General features: G+C 42.2%; 1 protein-coding gene across 1 annotated transcript in view; it reads left to right on the top strand.

Moving 5' to 3' along the window:
• ankhb (ANKH inorganic pyrophosphate transport regulator b) overlaps positions 1-25,726 on the top strand; it is a 109,763-nt gene that overhangs the window by 16,662 nt on the left and 67,375 nt on the right. The window contains exon 2 of the mRNA XM_020467240.2: positions 15,134-15,350. Coding sequence (XP_020322829.1) covers positions 15,134-15,350 — 217 coding nt within the window. The remainder of the gene's footprint in view (positions 1-15,133; positions 15,351-25,726) is intronic.

Genomic DNA, 25,726 nt, shown 5'->3' with positions numbered 1-25,726 from the left:
GTAGTCGTTTACGCTCATTCTTCAAAATAAAGGCCTGAAACTACATCTAAAGGCTGTAGAAAACGTGGGGAAGCCACAGAAAAAGGAATCTGGTTGATATGGTTAATATGCCCTTTCAATGGGCAATAGGGATGCATGGAAAGACAGGGGTTTCAAAATAAGAGTCACTTCCTGATTGTGGCAGCAGGGTAGCCTAGTGGTTAGAGCGTTGGACTAATAACCGGAAGGTTGTAAGTTCAAAGCTGACAAGGTACAAAACTGTCGTTCTGCCCCTGAACAGGCAGTTAACCCACTGTTCCTAGGCCGTCATTGAAAATATGAATTTGTTCTTAACTGACTTGCCTAGTTAAATAAATAAAATGTGGATTTTTCTCAGGATTTTGCCTGCAATATCAGTTCTGTTATACTCACAGACAATATTTCTACAGTTTTGGAAACTTTAGAGTGTTTTCTATCCTAAGCTGTCAATTATATGCATATTCTAGCATCTGGTCCTGAGAAATAGGTGGTTTACTTTGGGAACGTTATTTTTTTCCCAAAAATAAAAATAGTCCCCCCTAGTTTCAACGACCTGGTGGAATGATGTCAAATACTTTAATCAGTAAGGTCACTCCTAGACCAACTTTGAATGGTTGATATGCCAGGCTAATACAGTGCCTTCGGAAAGTATTTAAACCCCTCAACCTTTTCCACATTTTGTTACGTTACAGCCTTATTCTAAAATGTATTAAATTGTTATTTTTCCTCATCAATCTACAAACAATACACCATAATGAGAAAGCAATTAAAAAATAAATAATAATTCTGCTAATTAATTACAAATAAAAAACTGAAATATCACTTTAACATAAGTATTCAGACCCTTTACTCAGAACTTTGTTGAAGCAACTTTGGCAGCGATTACAGCCTTGAGTCTTCTTGGGTATGACGCTACAAGCTTGACACCTCCTGTAGTTTCTCCCATTCTTCTCTGGAGATCATCTTAAGATTAAGATCTGTCAGGTTGGATGGGGAGCATTGCTGCACAGCTATTTTCAGGTCTCTCCAGAGATGTTCAATTGGGTTAATTCCTTTTCATCAAGGTTCTCTCTGTACTTTGAGAGAAAAGCACACTTGTGTACATTTGTAAACTATGCTTAGTTTAACCCTAACCTTGCCGCGAACTGCTGCTCTTATGGTTCAGAATATAATGATGAAATTACGTGTCAATCTCCGATGGGGTCTCTCCACGTGGACCGAGTTCCGACTTCTCCTCTGATGGCGACACTTATTGTTACCATGTATAATGGTAACAATCTCTGATTGTACACACGATGCCAGTATCCTTTCTCTTAGTGGTCTGTTTCCTCGCCTTTGTTTTGAAAGAGGAGTCTTCTAGCATGGGAATGGAAGCGGTGTAGACACACAATTCCTTGGAGAGTGGTAACCAGGTGGTCCTGCTTGAAATCACCCTCTTAGACACCGCTACTCATCCGCAGCATAGACTGTTAAAAGGTTCCTGTCACGTTCTGACCATAGTTCTGTTATTTTATCTTTGTTTTAGTATGGTCAGGGCGTGAGTTGGGTGGGCAGTCTGTTTGTTTTTTCTATGTTGGTTTTTGAGTTCGGCCTAGTATGGTTCTCAATCAGAGGCAGCTGAGAATCATACTTAGGTAACCTGGGTTTCACTTTTGGGTTGTGGGTGTTTGTCTTCCGTGTTAGTGTTTGTACCACACGGGACTGTTTTGTTAATTTCACATTTATTGTTTTGTATTTTGTAGTGTTCAGTTTATGTATTAAAATAAACATTATGGACACTTACCACATGGCAAATTGGTCCTCTGATCCTTCTCGCTACTCCTCCTCAGAAGAGGAAGACGAGGTTCGTTACAGTTCCTTTGTCTTCTTCAACCTCGTGCTGCGTTTTGGGTTTACAACTAATCGAACCTTGGCTGCAGCTCGTGGTCACTTAGTCATAATGTTAATTCTGAAATCACATGTTTTATACACTTGGGTCAGAAATGGGCGTTTCCACCTTTTAGGGAATGTTCTCTGGGCGTAACTAGTTACCTGGCAAGGTCTGAATTTTACTCAGATCCAATTTAGACAACTAACTTCACATTTCATCTTTAAAAAAACATTCCCTTTGATCTGGACATTTTCCACACAATGTACAGCATGCAAACATCAAGTACATATTGTGAAAACATTTCAAGTTAATGTTTTCGTTAAAACGTTGTCATTTAACTTTTAATAACATAACAAAAACGACATAAATTTTCCATCTATCGTTATTACTGCCATTTTGGCTGACGAAACAACATATTGTTCCAAAGTCGATTTATTGCATGTTACTGTTCAGAGGTAGGTTCTCCATAGGCCCATCATTCATTCCATTCCTCCATACTGAGAGGACAAAGTGATTTTGTCTGCTGCCTTAAGATTTACAATGGGCGTGAGATGTCATAAAACCCCCCACCTTCATACCTCTCGATCTCTCCCCCGCTGGTGGGTGTGATACCTCTGTAGGATTATGGTCCACGGTAACCTGACCCGCACAGGCCAGTCTTGACAATATGGTGTTGTGTGTAGATTTCGGATGATTTTTTTATTGAATCAATTTTAGAATAAGGCTGTAACATAACAAAATGTGGAAAAGGTCAAGGGGTCTGAATACCCTCCTAAGGCACTGTATGTGCGCAATAGCCTGGGGACGACGTTACACCAAGAAACACTTACCTTGATGAAAGCACCCAACATAAGTTATTTGAACATCACTTATTTCTGGCTGGGCTCAGTCTGGACCTTGACACATTCACCCTCTCCCCATCTGAAAGACCAGCCACAAAATGTTGGCACCATTGTAATAGATAGTAATCGAGCTCTGGTCTCCAGCATGAGACCAGAAGAGGAATACCAATACTTAGTTTGAAGTTAGACACCTAAGGTCATTCAATACACATCCATAAAGACTATATATTGCATGACATTGCACTTACTATAAAGTCAGACACCTTTGGTCATTTATAACACATCATTAAAGATGATATCTCATGAATCTGTACTTCATTTAAAGTCAGACTCATAAAGGCTTAATTTTTTTAAATACATATTTTTTATTTCACCTTTATTTAACCAGGTCGGCAAGTTGAGAACAAGTTCTCATTTACAATTGCGACCTGGCCAAGATAAAGCAAAGCAGTTCGACACATACAACGACAGAGTTACACATGGAGTAAAACAAACATACAGTATAAACAAGTCTATATACGATGTGAGCAAATGAGGTGAGAAGGGAGGTAAAGGCAAAAAAAGGCCATGGTGGCAAAGTAAATACAATATAGCAAGTAAAACACTGGAATGGTAGATTTGCAGTGGAAGAATGTGCAAAGTAGAAATAAAAATAATGGGGTGCAAAGGAGCTAAATAAATACAGTATGGAAAGAGGTAGTTGTTTGGGCTAAATTATAGGTGGGCTATGTACAGGTGCAGTAATCTGTGAGCTGCTCTGACAGTTGGTGCTTAAAGCTAGTGAGGGAGATAAGTGTTTCCAGTTTCAGAGATTTTTGTAGTTCGTTCCAGTCATTGGCAGCAGAGAACTGGAAGGAGAGGCGGCCAAAGAAATAATTGGTTTTGGGGGTGACCAGAGAGATATACCTGCTGGAGCGTGTGCTACAGGTGGGTGATGCTATGGTGACCAGCGAGCTGAGATAAGGGGGGACTTTACCTAGCAGGGTCTTGTAGATGACATGGAGCCAGTGGGTTTGGCGACGAGTATGAAGTGAGGGCCAGCCAACGTGAGCGTACAGGTCGCAATGGTGGGTAGTATATGGGGCTTTGGTGGCAAAACGGATTGCACTGTGATAGACTGCATCCAATTGGCTGAGTAGGGTATTGGAGGCTATTTTGTAAATTACATCGCCGAAGTCGAGGATTGGTAGGATGGTCAGTTTTACGAGGGTATGTTTGGCAGCATGAGTGAAGGATGCTTTGTTGCGAAATAGGAAGCCAATTCTAGATTTAACTTTGGATTGGAGATGTTTGATGTGGGTCTCTTAGGAGAGTTTACAGTCTAACCAGACACCTAGGTAGTTGTCCACGTATTCTAAGTCAGAGCCGTCCAGAGTAGTGATGTTGGACAGGCGAGCAGGTGCAGGCAGCGATCGGTTGAAGAGCATGCATTTAGTTTTACTTGTATGTAAGAGCAATTGGAGGCCACAGAAGGAGAGTTGTATGGCATTGAAGCTTGCCTGGAGGGTTGTTAACACAGTGTCCAAAGAAGGGCTAGAAGTATACAGAATGGTGTCGTCTGCGTAGAGGTGGATCAGAGACTCACCAGCAGCAAGAGCAACATAATTGATGTATACAGAGAAGAGAGTCGGTCCAAGAATTTAACCCTGTGGCACCCCCATAGAGACTGCCAGAGGTCCGGACAGCAGACCCTTCGATTTGACACACTGAACTCTATCAGAGAAGTAGTTGGTGAACCAGGCAATCATTTGAGAATCCAAGGCTGTCGAGTCTGCCGATGAGGATGTGGTGATTGACAGAGTGGAAAGCCTTGGCCAGATCAATGAATACGGCTGCACAGTAATGTTTCTTATCGATGGCGGTTAAGATATCGTTTAGGACCTTGAGCGTGGCTGAGGTGCACCCATGACCAGCTCTGAAACCAGATTGCATAGCAGAGAAGGTATGGTGAGATTCGAAATGGTCGGTACTCTGTTTGTTGACTTGGCTTTCGAAGACCATAGAAAGGCAGGGTAGGATAGATATAGGTCTGTAGCAGTTTGGGTCAAGAGTGTGTCCCCCCTTTGAAGAGGGGGATGACCGCAGCTGCTTTCCAATCTTTGGGACTCTCAGACGACACAAAAGAGAGGTTTAACAGGCTAATAATAGGGGTGGCAACAATTTCGGCAGATCATTTTAGAAAGGGTCCAGATTGTCTAGCCCGGCTGATTTGTAGGGGTCCAGATTTTACAGCTCTTTCAGAACATCAGCTGACTGGATTTGGGAGAAGGAGAAATGGGGAAGGCTTGGGCGAGTTGCTGTGGGGGGTGCAGTGCTGTTGACCGGGGTAGGAGTAGCCAGGTGGAAAGCATGGCCAGCCATGGAAAAATGCTTATTGAAATTCTCAGTTATAGTGTATTTAGTTATAGTGTATTCAGTGGTGACAGAGTTTCCTATCTTCAGTGCAGTGGGCAGCTGGGAGGAGGTGTTCTTATTCTCCATGGACTTTACAGTGTCCCAGAACTTTTTTGAGTTAGTGTTGCAGGAAGCAAATTTCTGCTTGAAAAAGCTAGCCTTGGCTTTTCTAACTGCCTATGTATAATGGTTTCTAGCTTCCCTGAACAGCTGCATATCACGGGGGCTGTTCGATGCTAATGCAGAACGCCATAGGATGTTTTTGTGTTGGTTAAGGGCAGTCAGGTCTGGGGAGAACCAAGGGCTATATCTGTTCCTGGTTCTAAATTTCTTGAATGGGGCATGCTTCTTTAAGATGGTTAGGAAGGCATTTAAAAAAAATAACCAGGCATCCTCCACTGACGGGATGAGATCAATATCCTTCCAGGATACCCCAGCCAGGTCGATTAGAAAGGCCTGCTCGCTGAAGTGTTTCAGGGAGCGTTTGACAGTGATGAGTGGAGGTCGTTTGACCGTTGACCCATTACGGATGCAGGCAATGAGGCAGTGATCGCTGAGATCTTGGTTGAAGACAGCAGAGGTGTATTTAGAGGGCAAGTTTGTTAGGATGATATCTATGAGGGTGCCCGTGTTTAAGGCTTTGGGGAGGTACCTGGTAGGTTCATTGATAATTTGTGTGAGATTGAGGGCATCAAGCTTAGATTGTAGGATGGCTGGGGTGTTAAGCATGTTCCAGTTTAGGTCGCCTAGCAGCACGAGCTCTGAAGATAGATGGGGGGCAATCAGTTCACATATGGTGTCCAGAGCAATGATGTTAACACAAATATATTAACACTTAGGGAATTATCACTAACAGCTAAAACATATTAACATTAAAGACATGTTTAAAACAATATACATGAAGTTTCAAAAAGTCCAGGAATGACATTACATTGAACATTAACCAGGGCTGTGAACAACATAGCTTGTTCCTGAGCTGGCGGACTAATCGTTCTTGCCTCTGCCTGCCGGAGGTACTGCAAGTTGTTTCCAACCTTAAAGCAACAAAGAAAGTTAGCAGGTCTGTTAGGAAATGCTTTTGTCACACCATCTGGATAAGGGCATTTCTGTTCTGCACCAGAAATACTCTAAATGGGGAGATGGGGAAAACTCCATTCGATTCGTATTATTATATTCCACTTTCATTTTCAAATCTCATGATGTGACTATGAGACGTGGCTGTATCTAGGGGATTTTTATTTAGTTGAGCCTGCTAGCTAGCTACATTTCGTTAGCTAGCTAGGAATTGCTGTGAAGACACAATTGAAATAGCTATGTAATCTAAATAAACATGTATGGCCGGATTCACGCGGTCTCTGAACAGTTGATTTTGAGATGTGTCTGTAACATGAACTCTGAAGCATTTATTTGGGCTGCATTTTCTGAGGCTGGTAACTGTAATGAACTCTGGGTCTTCCTTTCTTGTGGCGGTCCTCATGAGAGCCAGTTTCATCATAGCGTTTGAGGCTTTTTGCGACTGAACTTGTTCTGGATTTACTGACATTCATGTCTTAAAGTAATGATAGGCTGTTGTTTTTCCTTGCTTGTTTGAGCTGTTCTTGCCATAATATGGACTTGGTATTTTACCAAGTAGGGCTAATCTTCGGTATACCACCTCTACCATGTCACAACACAACTGATTGGCTCAAACGCATTAACAAGGAAAGAAGCTCCACAAATTAACTTTTAACTTGAAATATTGTCTGATTAATTACATTTGATGTTTGATATAGAGGAAGTATATTACCAATCACTTAAACATGTTAAATAACAATCTCTTACCTAGCTTGATGACTGTGGTAATTTCTGCTGTTAGAATAAAAATAACTGGTTCCAAGGGTCGGGGGTCATGCTACATTATGCTTTAAGTGGCAAGACACATTTTGGTGGGGGGAGGACCCCAGACCCCCCTGCCAGTTTCTGTCCCCCCCCACCTCTTAAACCAAAGCTACGCCCCTGGTTACACAATCATTCATGCAGAGTGACACACTATTAATAACCATGCTCTTCTCTCTTTGGGATGTGTGTGGTGTCACAGCAACATAATGGTGACAGTAGAGAAGCCTTATATCTAAGCTGCACGAGAATGAATTTCACTCAACTTTATAGAATTTTCCCCGGTAGTTAACACTATCAATGTTTCCCTTTGCTGTGGTAATTGTGATTGAATCAATTCTTATTAGCCACTTTCAATGCAACACACACAGAAAAATAACTATACAAGACATAGTATGCAAAACTAACTATGCAAGACATTTTTTGTAGGCTGAACGCATCAAGAGTAGGATTCTATTGCATTGACAGGCATAACTCAGGCCCATACTCGACACAGACCGGTGCCCCATAACCAATCAGCTGCTGTGTTGTATTTTGAGACAGGCTTGAATAAGCTAAGTAGCCAATAGGCAGAGAGTAGCATAATTTGTCTGATTCTCTTTAATAATGGTATGGGAATAATAATGCATTTTATTTTGTAAAGTGGTTTCTTGCATCAAACAACACAACAACATTTTCAGTCACCACGTCTGAAGTACAAGTGGGGAAAAGATTAAGGTCAAGCCCTGCATGTTTTTTTTCAAAACTGTCATGGAATGTAGGGGCTCCCGAGTGGTGCAGCGGTCTAAGGCACTGCATCTCCGTGCTAGGCGTCACTACAGATCCTGCTTCTTCTTCTTCTTTGGACTTCATATGGCGGTTGGCAACACACTTTAAGGTGCATTACCACCACCACCACCAGCTGGATGGGAGTGTGAACCACAGTTCTTCTTTCAATCACCCACGTGGGTATATGCTCCTAAAAACCAATGAGGAGATGGGAGAGGCGGGACTTTAGCGCCTGGCTACGCAGACACTCGTTAACCTCTCTGGGATATGTGGGACGGTAGCGTCCCACCTCGCCAACAGCTTGTGAAAGTGCAGTGCGCCAAATTCAAAACAACAAAATCTCACTATTAAAATTCCTCAAGCATACAAGTATTTTACACCATTTTAAAGATAGAATTCTCGTTAATCCAGCCAGTGTCTGATTTCAAAAAGGCTTTACAGCGAAAACACCACAAATGGTTGTTAGGTCACCACCAAGTCACAGAAAAACACAGCCATTTTTCCAGCCAAAGAGAGGAGTCACAAAAATCTGAAATAGAGAGAGAATTAATCACTAACCTTTGATCCTCATCAGATGACACTCATAGGACTTCATGTTACACAATACATGTATGTTTTGTTCGCTAAAGTGCATATTTATATAAAAAAATCTACATTTACATTGCCGCATTACGTTCAGTAGTTCTAAAACATGCCGTGATTGTGCAGAGAGCCACATCAATTTACAGAAATATTCATCATATATGTTGATGAAAATACAAGTGTTACACATGGAATTAGAGATATACTTCTCCTTAATGCAACTGCTGTGTCAGAGTTCAAAAAAATTTTACTGAAAAAGCAAACCATGCAATAGTCTGAGTACAGCGTTCAGACAACAAAGCAGCCAAAAAGATATCCGCCATATTGTGTAGTCAACATTAGTCAGAAATAGCATTATAAATATTCACTTAACTTTGATGGTCTTCATCAGAATGCACTCCCAGGAATACCAGTTCCACAATAAATGTTTGATTTGTTTGATAAAGTTCATAATTTATGTCCAAATAGCTTATTTTGTTAGGGCGTTTGGTAAACAAATCCAAACGCTCGTTCAGGTCCAGCCGAACGTCGGACGAAAAGTTATATTACAGGTCGTAGAAACTTGTCAAACTAAGTATAGAATCAATCTTTAGGATGTTTTTATCATAAATATTCAATAATGTTCCAACCGGAGAATTCCATTGTCTGTAGAAAAGCAATGGAACAAGAGCTAACTCTCTCGTGACCGCGCCTCACGAGCCTGTGGCAATCTGCCAGACACCTGGCTCAATCCCCTCTCATTCTCTCCCCCTTCATAGTAGAGCCTGAAACAAAGTTCTAAAGACTGACATCTAGTGGAAGCCTTAGGAAGTGCAATATGACTACATTTACACTGTATATTGGAATGACAAAGAGTTGCAAAACTACAAACCTCAGATTTCCCACTTCCTGGTTGGATTTGTCTCAGGTTTTCACCTGCCATATGAGTTCTGGTATACTCACAGACATCATTCAAACAGTTTTAGAAACTGCAGAGTGTGTTCTATCCAATACTACTAATACTATGCATATATTAGCATCTGGGACAGAGTAGCAGGCAGTTTACTCTGGGCACCTTATTCATCCAAGCTTCTCAATACTGGCCCCCTGTCACCAAGAAGTTAACGCATGTGAGCAGTTTGGATGAAATTTTTGAATAACATGTACGTCGAGTACATTTATTTTCCAACGCTCGCTCACGTAACGTGAGTGGTGTGGTCAGCATGTCAGTGTTCACAGTAAACATGCAGTGGAAGTTGCACAGAATATTCAGCAGGCCTGAAATTAGCTCAGTGCCAAATGTTTTTTTGAGAGAACATTGTTTATATCTCTTTCATACTAAGACTTTTTTCCGACAACTTTAGCTGAAAGGTGTTGCCGGTATCAAAGCCAAAACTTGTATTTCCGCCAACGACCTATTAATAGTTTTGGTAACGTTCTGCCTAGATGATCATTTCAGCACCATTCAATTGGGAAAACTTTGATGTCAGTTTTTTTCTCTTCACTGAATCTCCATTTGGATATTGGTTAGGCTACAATTGGGCTGGGGAAAAGTTGAGGTGAGTGCTGCTCATGATCATCTTGTCTAGTTGGCTCATTTATTAGAACATTTTTCCTGCATGTTATGTAGTTTAACAAGTGGAGGGTAGGATCAAGAAAACATGGGCTATGTTTCAAAATATCACTGTTTTACATGACAGCGGTGACAAGTTGTGTGGGAGAAATATTATTAGTATTTTATTCTACTATTGTAACGGGTATGCTGGGAGTCAGGAAGCAAGTACAGGGAGTGAATTTAATGAATAAACGAACATGGAACAAAACAAGAAACACGAGTAGCGTACAGACATGAAACATATAAACAGAAACAATAACGCCTCAGGAAAGAACCAAAGGGAATGACAGATATAGGGGAGGTAATCAGGAAGGTGATGGGAGTTCAGGTGAGTCTCATGAGGCGCAGGTGCACATAACGATGGTGGCAGGTGTGCGTAATGATGAGACAACCGGCGACGTCGAGCGCCCGAGAGTGGGAGAGGGAGTAAACGTGACAGCACCCCCTCCCTGACGCCAGGCTCCAGCCACCGGACGACGGTCCTGAGGACCAGGAGCGGGCGGGTCGCTTTTGCTGAGGCGTGGGAACCTGTAGAGCCACCTGATGCGTGAGAACCTGTAGAACCAGCTGAAGCATGGAAGCCTGACAAGCCAGCTGGGACGACGTCGACCAGAGGGACAATCACGAGGACCAGGAGTGGGCCGGTCGCTTCTGCTGAGGCGTGGGAACCTGACGAGCCGGCTGAGGCACGGGAGCCTGACGAGGCACGGGAGCCTGACGAGGCACGGGAGCCTGACGAGGCACGGGAGCCTGACGAGGAACGGGAGCCGGCCGAGGAACGGGAGCCGGCCGAGGAACGGGAGCCGGCCGAGGCATCACCGGTTGCTTCAGCAGCGGAACTTGGAAGAGATCCCTGTTGCTTCCCCTTGGTGAGGCGTTATTCTGTAACGTGTATGCTGGGAGTCGGGAAGCAAGTACAGAGAGTGACTCATTTAATAAATAAACGAACATGAGACAAAACCAGAAACACAAAGCGTACAGACATGAAACAGGAACAGTCAATAACGCCTGGGGAAAGAACCAAGGGGAGTGACAGATAAAAGGGAGGTGATGGAGTCCAGGTGAGTGTCACGAGGCGCAGGTGAGCGTAACGATGGTGGCAGGTGTGCGTAATGATGAGACACCTGGCGACGTCGAGTGCCAGAGAGCGGGAGTGGGAGTAAACGTGACAATTATATTATATTCTTACTATAACACGTACTGTATGTGTGTTGACTGTGATCGAGTAGGTTTGTCTTGTCTGTTTAATGAACAAAATAAGGAACTGTTGATTTTATTCATTTGGACATAATTCAACTCAAAATATGTCATTCTGTTGTTTTGAAAAGACCTTTTATTCAACGTATGTTTCTGCCTGAACAAATTAATCATGGACTTCTTTTTGATGGTGTATATTCAATGGATTTATTCAAATAGACACCCACCCACATCTGCACACCACTATTACCACTCCTCACCGGCATGCCCGCATGCACATGGGAGGTGTAACATGCATATGCAGGCAAGAATGTGATAACAAATGGGCCTGTTTGTTAGTGGGTAATATAGACATAGCCCCATTTGTTTTGTGGTGTGTAGTCTGTCTCATTTCAACATTTTACATTTCGGACTGAATTGAGCTGAAATTAACCCCCTCTAACCCTGCAGAGGTAGACTTTATGGGAAATGTTCATGTGCTTATTAAACTCAAAAACATTGATTGGTTCTGATCTTAGTGTCACAACTCAGTCTCTACATCTGTAACCTGTTGATACTGATGTACAAGTAAAGAGTGTGAGTGACAGGGTGGTTTTGACTTGACCTGAAAACAAAGAAATGTTTGGGCCAGAATCAGAAGAATGCTAATATATTTGTCAGCAAGAGTTTAAGAAAAGCATGGGAAATAAACAGCCAAGGAAAAAATTCAATCTCTGGTCCCATTTAACATGCAATGTACATACATGATAGCGCATAGAAATGGTAAATTAAATATACTTGTACATCTGAGGGTTCAAATCAAATGGTCCAATTATATTTAAAAGAAAAAAGCTACAATATACTGTATTTGCAAAGAATCCCTTTAATCCATTTCAAACATTTTAGCCTCACCTCTACTACTTCATCGTAGCTCTGAGTTAGTCATGGTGGGGGATTTCAATACCTTGGTAACTGAAGCCTGTGGAATCCCTACTAATTCTGGTTTTGATATTAGCCATGAAAGACATTTATTGTTCACTCAGAGACAGGTAGATGACGGAGCTTCTAATCCTGCAACAAAAACAAAACTGGCATTGTCTGAACTAGATTGCTTCCCCTGAAAAAGGCATCAATAGTGTGGTGCATCACAACACTTGATAGTACCTGATATCTTTCAGCAAACAGACCGACGGCAATATACTATAAACCTATACTGTACCTGTAATCTTAGCCTATATGAGCTTTGAAAACTGATAGTTGGCTACTGTAACATACTGTATGTGATGGAATTCTGATGAATTTGTGCTGCACCTTATGCAATACAGTTAAAGAATGGGCCATAATGGGGTCTAATACTACAAGCTTGTAGTAGTTGATCTGCTGCAATTATAAGCATGTTAAAGGGTAAGTAGCATAAACATAACCATATGCAACATATTGTCACGTTGGTATGAATGAGTCGTGAGACAGGCGCAGGAATGCGTAATAGTAAAAAAAAATGTATACCCAAATTACAGCGTGCCGTGTAAAGGCATGGGGACAAAGACCAAACAAACACTATACAATGCACAGGGTAGAAACCCAAACAAAAGAGCGAGGAGTACCTCGAATAAATAACACCGGCGCACAATGATAAACACACGGGACGAGACCCGTAATCATCTGCGCATTCCACAATGGCACAAAAGCCAAAACACAGCACAGGTACTCACACGAACCAACGGACATTGTACCAATAACCAACAGGACACTGGTAAACCAAGGGCACACTAATACGATTAGTAATCACTGGGAATAGGGGGCAGGTGTGCATAATGAAAGTTCCGGAGGGATCCGTGACACATGGATTTGCACAAGTATACGTATCAAAAGTCCCAATGCAAAGTTACACCTCAATTTACGTAAGACTGATCAGAAAAAGAAATTGCAGGGTGTGACGCAATATGGAGAACTCAGCAAGCCAGCCTATTCTCTATAATGTAAACTCCAACAGAAATAACTTCAAATTAAACCAAATTATTTGCACTCATGACTACTAGTTTCAATTACATTTTCAGCCAACTTACAAGCAAATTATTGTTACAAATCAGCTTGCAATGTTCCTTGCCTGAGCTAACTAGCCTGCTAACGTAAGCCCTACTAGCCTGCTAACGTTAGCCCTACCAACCTGCTAACGTTAGCAATGTATGATTCAGCCAGTTGCTATCAACACCTAGCTCACAGATACATAAAAGTAAATCAAATATTTGGAAATACATAACGCCATTTAACCAGTTTTCAAAAAACGTTACTGGTATATGCAGTTATCTTAGCCAGCAAGCCAGTTAACTAGCCAACCAGAGAATACCACCAACTAGTCAGGCAGGAACCCACAAACACACACAAAAAAAGCCAGCAGAGAGAGCGGAGGTTTACCGATTGATGGCCATTGAGATTGCCTGCTACGACACACCGCCCCAGACCATGATGGACCCTCCACCTCCAAATCGACCCCACTACAGAGTACAGGCCTCGGTGTAATGCTCATTCCTTCGATGATAAACACGAATCCGACCATCCCCCCTAGTGAGACAAAACAGCGACTCGTCAGTGAAGAGCACTTTTTGCCAGTCCTGTCTGGTCCAGCGACGGTGGATTTGTGCCCGTAGGCGACATTGTTGCCTGTGATGTCTGGTGAGGACCTGCCTTACAACAGGCCTACAAGCCCTCAGTCCAGCCTCTCTCAGCCTATTGCGGACAGTCTGAGCACTAATGGAGGGATTGTGCGTTCCTGGTGTAACTCGGGCAGTTGTTATTGCCATCCTGTACCTGTCCCGCAGGTGTGACGTTAGGATGTACCGATCCTGCGCAGGTGTTGTTACACGTGGTCTGCCACAGCGAGGACGATCAGCTGTCCGTCCTGTCTCCCTGTTGCTCTGTCTTAGGCATATCACAATACGGACATTGCAATTTATTGCCCTGGCCACATCTGCAGTCCTCATGCCTCCTTGCAGCATGCCTAAGGCACGTTCACGCAGATGAGCAGGGACCCTGGGCATCTTTCTTTTTGTGTTTTTCAGAGTCAGTAGAAAGGTCTCGTTAGTGTCCTACGTTTTCATAATTGCGACCTTAATTGCCTACCATCTGTAAGCTGTTAGTGTCTTAATGACCGTTCCACAGGTGCATGTTCATTAATTATGTATGGTTCATTGAACAAGCATGGAAAACATTGTTTAAACCCTTTACAGTGAAGATCTGAGAAATTATTTGGATTTTTACGAATGATCTTTGAAAGACAGGATCCTGAAAAAGGGTCGTTTCGGTAACCAGATCATGACTACAACTAAGTTACTAAGCTTTCTACCCTTTTTAATGGTGACCATTCATTCAATAGTGTCATGAGTGTGGCAGGGTCAGTCTAGCAAAAGTGTTTAATTGCTTGGAATATCTGGCCCTTATGTGACATTAATAACTGAAAACAAAAATGGCCTCCCGAGCTAGCTGTGTCACTAGAGATTCTGGGTTTGAGTCCAGGCTCTGTCGCAGCCGGCCGCGACTGGGAGGCCCATGGGTTGGCGCACAATTGGCCCAGCGTCATCAGGGTTAGGGGAGGGTTTGGCCGGCAGGGATGTTCTTGTCCTATCGTGCACTAGCGACTACTGAGGCGGGCCCGAGCGCAGTGCATGCTGACACAGTCGCCAGGTGCACGGTGTTTCCTCCGACACATTGGTGTAGCTGGCGTCCGGGTTAAGTTCTGTCAAGAAGCAGTGCGGCTTGGTTGGGTTGTGTTTCGGAGGACGCACGGCTCTCGACCTTCGTCTCTCCCGAGTCCAGACAGGAGTTGCAACGATGGGACAAGACTGTAAGTACCAATTGGATACCACGAAATCGGGGAGGAAAAGGGGTAAAAAAAAATAATAATAATTAAATGGATGCAAAGATAAATGCATCCGTCAGCACAAATAATTAATTTAAAAAAATATATACTATATTTTCTCTCAACTCCTCTATTCTCTCTATCGTCCTCTCTCACAGGCTCTGAACAGGGGTATTGCAGCGGTCAAAGAGGATGCGGTTGAGATGCTGGCAAGCTACGGCTTGGCCTATTCCCTAATGAAGTTCTTCACAGGGCCTATGAGTGACTTCAAGAACGTGGGCCTGGTGTTTGTCAACAGCAAACGCGACCGCTCCAAAGCCGTGCTGTGCATGGTCACCGCCGGGATGATAGCGCTCATCTTTCACGTTCTCATCGGTGAGCTGATTTATCACAAGTTATAATAAGGCAGGACAGTTGTTCTAAGTTCATGAGGTGTATAATTAATGTTTTTACTAAATCTATATATTTTATTAGTGAAATTACCAATGAGCTGCAGGGAATCTTTCATTTTTCCATGCTTATCTCTGCTTTCCTCTGTCTTTTACTGTATTTATTTACACAAAGTATCACGAGTCTGGATAAAGTATAACCAAATATGGCATTCTGCATCTATATTCATATTTAGCAAGCTATACAAATGTTCTTAACACTAGAACCACTGGGCCTCAAGAGATCCCCCTTCAAGCTAATGAGCAGTCATTCTGTCTACAACATTCTAACAGCGTAATTAATACATTTCATATATGCTATCACAAAAATAATAATTTGTTTGTGTTTATGAAGGTAAGATTAGAATACGATTATTATATTTTTTTAATAACACAATAGCATTTTCTTTAGTTTGTTACTGTAGGACATTTGTAAAAACTAAAAACCACTTAAAACACCAACGTTCTAGGCTAAGCTGTTACTGTATTCCAAAACATATGCTTTATGTTTCATAGTTGTAAAAAAGGCACTCCAAGGTTAACATTGATTGTTCAATCAATGTTAACCTTGGAGTGCCTTTTTTACAACTATGAAACAGAAAGCATATGTTTTGGAATACAGTAACAGCTTATTTTTATAACAACAAAATTTAAAAAATACCTCAACCACCAAGAAGCACAGTCAGCAAGAACCACGGTGATGAAAATATCAGTAGCCTTAACGTCACCATAAGTACAAATTGTGCAAAGTGTGCTGATAGTCGGCCCGTAGCATTGTCACCGGCTTGTTCGATCCAACCATGCTGTCCCTTCCTTGCTCCTGTTTCACACAGCAAAATCAATGGTGTACATATAACTCTGAAACATATCAGTCCAACTGAACTGGTGTTAAAATAACACTTTTGAAAGTCTTAAAGATTTAACTCTGTTACAGTGTTCTCTATTCAATTCTTAAAATGTTCAAGATTGTGGTGTTAGCATAGCTCTATTGTAGAGTAATACGCCACACCTAGTGTAAAACTTGATTTAGAGTAAACTGGACTCACTTCGTTTACTACTCAGTTTTTCTGTAGTGTTACAGTAAATAATGTTTGGGATTTGTTTTAACACTGTATGGTGTAAAGCCTAATTTCCCACAGTGCCTTTTCTTTTCCAGTGAATTGTAGAGTTACCACCCATGACTATATTTGTTAGTGACAAAGACAATTTTATTTAATTATTTCCTTTTAAAGGCATGTGGCTTTCACCAAGTGAGTGCCTAGGTGAAAGCTAACATTTAAATTAAACTATGATAATACATACACTATATGACTGCTCGTCGAACATCTCATTCCTAAGTCATGGGCATTAATATGGGGGTGGTTCCCCCTTTGCTGCTATAACAGCCTGCACTCTTCTGGGAAGGCTTTCCACTAGATGTTGGAACATTGCTGTGGGGACATACTTCCATTCAGCCACAAGAGCATTAGTGAGGTCGGGCACTGATGTTGAGCGATTAGGCCGGGCTTGCAGTCGGCCTTCCTATTCATCCCAAAGGTGTTCGATGGGGTTGAGGTCAAGGCTTTGTGCAGGTCAGCCAAGTTCTTCCACACCGATCTCGACAAACCATTTCTGTACCGACCTTGAACCAAACTTTACATTTGGTACTATGCATTTGGCATCTGCCAAACCCAGATTCGTCCGTCAGACTGCCAGATGGTGAAGGGATATTCATCACTCAACGTGTTTCCACTGCTCCAGAGTCCAATGGTGGCAAACTTTACACCACTACAGCCAACGCTTGGCATTACGCATGGTGGTCTTTGGCTTGTGTGGGGCTGCTCGGCCATGGAAACCAATTTCATAAGCTCCAGACGAACAGTTCTTGTGCTGAAGTTGGAACTCGGTAGTGAGTGTTGCAACAGAGGACAGACGATTTTTACGCACTTCAGCACTCGAAGGTCCCGTTCTGTGAGCTTGTGTGGCCTACCTCTTCGCGGCTGAGCCGTTGTTACTCCTAGACATTTCCACTTCGTACTTACAGTTGACCGGGGCAGCTCTAGCTGGGCAGAAATTTGACAAACTGACTTGTTGGAAAGGTGGCATCATATGACGGTGCCACATTGAAAGTCATTGAGCTCCTCAGTAAAGCCATGTTTGTCTATGGAGATTGCATGGCTGTGTGCTCGATTTTTATACACCTGTCAGCAACAGGTGTTGCTGGAATAGCCAAATCCACTCATTTGAGTTTTGTATATATAGTGTATATCTTAAGGCCTTACTTTGATGGCCTAGTTTCACCCTAACACAGTGGTGTTAGGAAACTCCTGGTTTACAGGCCACATCAGGCCTGCAAGTCACATTATGCTGGCTTGGAAAGTGATGTGTAATTCCTATTGGAATCCAGCCAGAGTGAGGATATCCAACAGTTGGATTCTTTATACACCCGCAACCTGCATTCAGAATGACTGTCAGGGTCAGGAAAGTTTATACGAAGGCTACCTGATTCATTTCTTCCCCACCATCGGAGTCGTTTTTATTCAGATTTTGTAAATTACGCACGCTCTCACCGTGTACGCCAAGTAGGCCAGAGTAGACTGATAGGAGAAGGAGGGGCAAAGGGAAAAATATTTAGTTAAATGGCATGCCCTCCTTAAACTGGTTATAACTACAGTTTTTTGTTTGCGATATTAAGATTCAAACAACGATGTTGTGCTATATAGACTTATTTAAGAAAAGTCAAGGACGCAGGGGGGTATGACTTAAAAAATTGCAGAGTAATAAAATTAATACACTCATGAGCAGTCCAAATGACTGCTTTAGCCATTCTAGTGTTAAACTACTTTTCTCTCTGCATTACCAATGTTGGCATAACTTCACACTGAAAGAAACACTGTTGCAAATGCTCCAGACAGTACTCATCAAGCTTCTTTCTAGAGTCTCCATTATGTGAAAGAATGTTTCCCCAATGATAAGACTGAACACATTTTAATAGGAATGAGACTAGATGTGTCATAGGTTGTACTTTTCCTCCACAAAGACAAACTCTGGTTATAAACACTCCACAAAGGAACAGTGTGCGCAGAGCATGATATGAATGTACACCATGTTTACATTGAGATTCTTTCCATGTGACAATATTATTTGTGTTTCTTCTCATGGAAAGGGGACATGTAACTAAATGCCATTTGCAATCACAAAATGAAAACATTAACAGAAAAAGGTGCCTCTAATTCTAATGTAATTTTAACATTGAGCTCCGCATTAAACACCGATGTTTAAAATACCATGCTGTAAGTTCAAACTCAACTCTCGACCTCGACCTGTTTTTCATTTTTCCCCTCTAATCCGGGACTGATTTGGACCTGGGACACCAAATGGGTGTAATTAATTATCAGGTAGAACAGAAAACCAGTAGGCTCTGGACCTCGTAGGTTAAGACTTGAATACCCCTGCTGTAGGTGGTTCCATTGGAGCACACGCATATTTTTTAAGTGGGTTGGAACTTCCTGATTTGGCCAAATTTTTTAGCTTGTTAATTATGAAATGCAGCAGCCATGACTGAAGCCAAATGATAGTTGTCATGGAGATGGTCATTTGAGGTGGGTGTTTCTTGGGTGTCTTTGCCATTCAATCACAACAAACAAGGGTACTGAGTAGTGACAGCGAGATAGGCTTAGCTATGGAGAGAAGTTTTGAAGTGGAGGACTTCTCCCCTAGAGCCCTGCACAGGCATTCATTTTAAAGGGACATTTCAGAATTGGTTGATGATGTCATTGGAAACATATTTTTTACTACAAAACATTTTCACATTGTGACCGACCCCCTCGTTTCGGTCTTATGTAGAAATATTTGAAATAATGTTTTTTACATTGGATAAAAGTATAGACTCAGTGCTACAAAATGGTATATCATACACTGCAGTTGAGGAACAATGGGAAAGTAAATCTGCTTAGAAAGTGGATAAACTTGTAACCCCTTATCAGAGAAAATGTCCATTGAATATTTTGGTACACATACTGGAGAGCTCTTCTTTGTCTACACCTATTCAGCATCATTCACACCCTCTTAAGCCCCACCTATCTCTAAGAATTTTCATGTGAGGCTATGTACTAAACAGAGTGAGTAGGATAGTGTATGTAGTAAACAACCAAAGATTTCAAGAGTAAACGTGGTTTAAGTAGTAGCCTACAATAGTCCTTGGCCTACTTTCCAAGATGGCGCAGCAGCAAGACGTGTTTGTTTTCAACCCATGTAAAAATTGAGGTTTTTTTTCTCCATTTTTTTTCTCCATTTTTTTTCGACCTTATAATTGGAACTTCCATCAAAGGCTAGCCATCAGAAGCTAGCCAGCTAATTAGCTACTAGCTATTTGTAGTTGTTAGCCACTGCTAGCAGTCTTTACCTTTAGCTCGGACACCAGCCGCTTTAGCCCGGAAAATACCTGCCAGTCTGCACAGTGCGATATCAGCCCTGAGCATATCGGACTGCTTTTTTTCCACTACATCATCGGATTCCTGCCGCAAGCTCTGGACCATTACACCGGATCTTCGCAGCTAGCTAGCTGCTACCGAGTGGCTACTGTGGCTAACGCCCTTGTCCATAACCATTTACCCATTGTTATTCTCCTAGCTGTTTACGCGTTGTTGTATTAGCTCTCCCAATCAACACCTGTGATTGCTTTATGCCTTTCTCTAATGCCAATATGCCTTGTATACTGTTGTTTAGGGCAGCTTTCATTGTTTTATTTTACTGTGGAGCCCCTAGTCCTGCTGAACATGCCTCAGATGGCCCCCTTATCCCCACCACCCACACATGCGGAGACCACACACAGCTTAACTGGTGCCTCCAGAGATGCAACCTCTCTCATCGTCACTCCATGCCTTGGTTTACCCCCACTGTACTCGCAGCCTACCATACACTTGTCTGTACACTATGCCCTGAATCTATCCTACCACGCCCAGAAATCTGCTCCTTTTATTCTCCGTTCCCAAAGCACAAGATGACCAGTTCTTATACCCTTTAGCCGTACCCTTATCCTACTCCTCCTCGGTTCCTCTGGTGATGTAGAGGTTAACCCAGGCTCTGTGTGTCCCCAGACACTCTCATTTGTTGACTTCTGCAACCGTAAAAACCTTGGTTTCATGCAAGTTAACATTAGCAGCCTCCTCCCTAAGTTTGTTTTATTCACTAATTTAGCACACTCTGTCAACCCTGCTGTCCTAGCTGTGTCTGAATCCTGGCTTAGGAAGACCACCAAAAATTCTGAAATTTCCATCCCGACAGAACTGCTAAAGGGGGTAGAATTGCAATCTATTGTAGAGATAGCCTGCAGAGGTCTGTCATACTATCCAGTTCTATGCCCAAACAGTTCGAGCTTCTACTTTTAAAAATCCATCTCTCCAGAAATAAGTCCTTCACTGTTGCCGCTTGTTTTAGACCCCCCTCAGTTCCCAGCTGTGCCCTGGACACCATATGTGAATTGATTGCCCCCCATCTATCATCAGAGTTCGGACTGCTAGGTGACCTAAATCGGGATATGTTTAACACTCCCAGCCATCCTACAATCTAAGCTAGATGCCCTCAATCTCACACAAATTATCAAGGAACCTACCATGTACAACCCCGAATCTGTAAACATGGGCACCCTCATAGATATCATCCTGACCAACTTGCCCTCTAAATACACCTTCTGTTTTCAACCAGGATCTCAGCGATCATTGCCTGCGTCCGTTATGGGTCCGCGGTAAAATGACCACCCCTCATCACTATCAAACGCTCCCTAAAACACTTCTGTGAGCAGGCCTTTCTAATCGAACTGGCCCGGGTATCCTGGAAGGTTATTGACCTCATTCCGTCAGTAGAGGATGCATGGTTGTTCTTTAAAAATGCCTTCCTCACCATCTTAAATAAGCATGCCCCTTTCAAAAAATGTTGAACTAAGAACAGATATAGCCCTTAGTTCACTCCAGACTTGACTGCCCTTGACCAGCACAAAAACACCCTGTGGCGTACTGCACTAGCTTCGAATAGGAAAGCAAAGGCTATCTTTTTCAAACAGAAATTTGCATCCTGCAGCACTAATTCCAAAAAGTTTTGGGAAACTGTAGTCCATGGAGAATAAGAGCATCTCCTCCCAGCTGCCCACTGCAATGAGGCTAGGAAACACTGTCACCACTGATGAATCCACGAGAATTTCAAAAGGCATTTCTCTACGGCTGGCCATGCTTTTCACCTGACTACCAGAACCCCGGCCAACAGCTACCCACCCCCCGCAGCAACTGGTCCAGTGTTTCTACTTGCACATCCTCATCTGCATATATATCATTCCAGTGTAAATTGCTAAATTGTAATTACTTCACCACTATTGGCCTATTTATTGTCTTATACTTACCTCCTTACTTCATTTGCACACACACTGTATACAGATTTTTCTATTGTGTTATTGACTGTACGTTTGTTTATTCCCTGTAATTTCTTGTTGTTTTTGTCGCACTGCTTTGCTTTATCTTGGCCAGGTCGCAGTTGTAAATGAGAACTTGTTCTCAACTGGCCTACCTGGTTAAATAAAGGTGGAATAAAAGAATACTAATATTACTTTGAAATTGTCCAGATAAAAATATTGTATAAATATTTAAGAATTATTACATGATGCTTATCCAGAGACACTTGTCTAAATGTATGGGATCATGTGAAAGAAATGCTATAACCACCCGTCAGCCACCTCTAGCTAAGTGGATGGGTCCATATTGTCTAGACATATACACGTTCATGATACACAAAAGATGTCCGTAATAAACCCCAGACACAACTAGCGAACTTGATTCTCTTGCAATGTGGAGTCTTTTGTTTAGACATGTAGCAAGCTAAACAATTAACCATAATCCCAACCCTTAGCTACAGTACAAACGGATTGTCATAGCTAGCCACCATGCAAGAAATGCTGGAGTATGAATCTGCAGGTAGCTAAAGCTAACCAACTAGGTTCAATGTTAGCTAGCTAACATTAGGCTATTATTAGCAATGCAAATGGATTTCTGCGATAAGAATAATATTACTACACAGATCATGCACGTAGCATTAGTTAGCGAGCCAGCAAGCTAACGTTTGCTAGCTAGCTAACAGTACACTGACTTGCAATGAAAACGACTGACAAAATTAGAAACTTGTAATATCTGAAAATTTAGCTATATGCTATACATGGATTAACGCTTCATGGCAGTGTGTCTTGTCCATTTGGTTCGTAGCTAATGTAAACTCACCCCATTCCGTACAAATGTGCGTAACCACGATATTCAAACGAGGCTACAAAGTAAACTAATGGGACTGTAGCGACTGTGTTGACTTCAAAATCGGGGGTGTGAACTAGGTTTCTATTCAAGAGTTGATCGACATGGTATTGGCTCTATAGTATTGGAGAAAAGGTTTAAACGGACCCTCTGTTACATCTTGACATGTCATGTCGTAACGTACAGCACGCATAAAGCTACTATTTATGTCTTACAATCTCTCTCCACCAGGTGTAGCACTTCTCTCATCGTTTAAAAACAAGAAATGGACAGTGACGGGGGTAAGGGGGTATACCTAGTCATTTTTTTTTGTCATCATTGCATGCGATCATCTTTCTCAAAGCCGCTGTTTACTTCTAAGATCACTTTAGCAGCGCCCTAAAAACCCGACTCGAAACAAACCTTCAAATAGGTATGTTAAACTCTTTTTAGTGTTTTATTTACATTTTAGAGGCGATAGGTTGGACAGATCGAGTGAAAAAAAGCAATTTTCCCACACAACAGCTCCACCATTTAAAAAAAGACCCCATGGGGCTCATTGCCTGCTTGAATTATGCAGATGTTAAATAGCGTTTCAATCGGTGACGTCACTTGCTCTGAGACCTTGAAGTAGTGGTTCCCCTTGCTCTGCAAGGGCCGTGGCTTTTGTGGAGCGATGGTAACGATACTTTGTGGGTGTCAGTTGTTGATGTGTGCAGAGGGTCCCTAGTTCGCGCCCGGGTATGGGCGAGGGGACGGTCTAAAGTTATACTGTTACACAGAAACGGGCAGTGTTTAGGTCATGTAATTGATTCTGTTGGAAATGGGAGAAATTGTGCTTTACAATGGTATTGACATTACAGTTGATCTTGAAATATTACGTTTTTGGGGTCGCTAAAATAAGGGCAATTGTACGGACCTGACTAGTCTCCCAGTCACTGCCGCTGAAAAACATCCCCACAGCATGATGCTGCCACCACCATGCTTCAGCATAGGGATGGTGCCAGGTTTCCTCAAGACGTGACGCTTGGCATTCAGGCCAAAGAGTTCAATCTTGGTTTCATCAGAACAGAGAATCTTGTTTCTCCTTATCTGAGAGTCTTTAGGTGACTTTTGGAAAACTCTAAGAGCTGTCATGTGCCATTTACTGAGGAGTGGCTTCCGTCTGGCCACTCTATCATAAAGGCCTGATTTGTAGAGTGCTGCAGAGATGGTTGTTCTCCCATCTCCACAGATGAACTCTAGAGCTCTGTCATTGTGACCATCTGGTTCTTGGTCACCTCCCTGACCAAGGCCCTTCTTTATTTATGTATTTTACCTTAATTTATTTAGGCAAGTCAGTTAAGAACAAATTCTTATTTACAATGATGGCCTAAGAACAGTGGGTTTACTGCCTTGTTCAGGTGCAGAATGATAGATTTTTACCTTGTCAGCTCGTGGATTTGATCTAGCAACCTTTCGGTTACTGGCCCAACGCTCTAACCACTAGGCTACCTGCCGCCCCTTCTCCCCCAATTGCTCAGTTTGGCTGGGCGGCCAGCTCTGGGAAGAGTCTTGGTGGTTCTAAACGTCTTCCATTTAAGAATGATGGAGGCCATTGTGTTCTTGGGGACCTTCAATGCAGCAGATATTTTTTGGTACCCTTCCCTATATTTGTGTCTCAACAGAATCCTGTCTCAGAGCTCTACGGATAATTCCTTTGACCTCATGGCTTGATTTTTTGCTCTAACATGCACTGTCAACTGTGGGACCTTATATAGACAAGTGTGTGCCTTTCCAAATCATGTCCAATCATTTGAATTTACCAAATTTGGTGGACTCCAATCAAATTGTAGAAACATCTCAAAGATGATCAATGGGAACAGGATGCACCTGAACTCAACTTAGACTCTCATAGCAAAGGGTCTGAATATTTCAGTTTTTTTATTTAATAAATTATCAAAATAATTTATCAACCTGTTTTCGCCTTGTCATTAGGGAGTGTTGTGTGTAGACTGTTTACGATTTATTTATTTTTTGATCCATTTTAGAATAAGGCTGTAACAAAATGTGTAAAAAGTCAAGGGCCCGAATACTTCCGTAAAGGCACTTTATGTCCAAACTCAAATCAAATAGGCTTCCCAAAAATTACATGGTTTCTGTGGTACAATGTTTATTTTGATTGGCGATTTTCTGTATTTGTATGTGAAAACTACTTCTAAGATACATACCCACTTGGCACAGATGTCAATTTAACATTTATTCCCAGTTTGTTCAATGTAATTTCATTGAAATGACATGGAAACAATGTTGATTCAACCAGTGTGTCCAAACCCACTTCGCGCTTAAGAGGGAGGATTGCGCTGCTGGTGCTGGCACATGCGCAAATCAAATATACCAGTGTCAACACAATTAGGACCATAGAGGTTAGCTAGAATAACCTGTGTGCTAAACAATTTCCCCATCATTTAATATATCTTCCAATAGTATCTGAAATTACTATGGGGGTGCCTTTTCTGATGGCTGCCCCTCGGGACTTGGCACCAAAGTTGGAGTGAAATATTTGCTCTACCCATCCTCTCTTTAGTTTATCGTGGTTTCTGGACCGGAGATGGGTCTCTTGGAGAAAAACAATGTCCAGACTTGAGCATCCACTCGGCTACGCTTGACCACCTGGTTAATTCCTTTTCACGTTCCAGCTAATAAACCATGTGGAGCCTAGAGTATGTGAATTTGACATACTCAGAGAAATCCAGAAATTAATGTTAGTACGTTCACATGGCCAGTGTGCTGAAAGGTCAGAGTAATAAAAATTTCAGATAATAAAAAACATCTAAAAACAACAAAATACCAAGGAGAGAACCTTGGACCCCTATGCTGGCCTCCCCCTGTTGGAAGGCTGTATCTACCTCACCTAGACTAGAGCAAAATGCTACCATGTTAAACTGAACCTCAGTAGAGCTCTATCCAGGGAGAACATAATTAAGTTTACAACTAGGGAAGGGATTCTGGAGGGAACCGCCTCAGTTTTCTGAATATGCAATATGCATATTTGAAGGATAGTATCAATATATATAAGGAGGCATTGTTATATGTT

Source organism: Oncorhynchus kisutch, linkage group LG30 (assembly GCF_002021735.2).
Source record: "Oncorhynchus kisutch isolate 150728-3 linkage group LG30, Okis_V2, whole genome shotgun sequence".
Taxonomy (NCBI): Eukaryota; Metazoa; Chordata; class Actinopteri; order Salmoniformes; family Salmonidae; genus Oncorhynchus; species Oncorhynchus kisutch.
The sequence above is the reverse complement of the archived record's forward strand: the minus strand, read 5'-3'. Positions and strand labels throughout refer to the sequence as shown.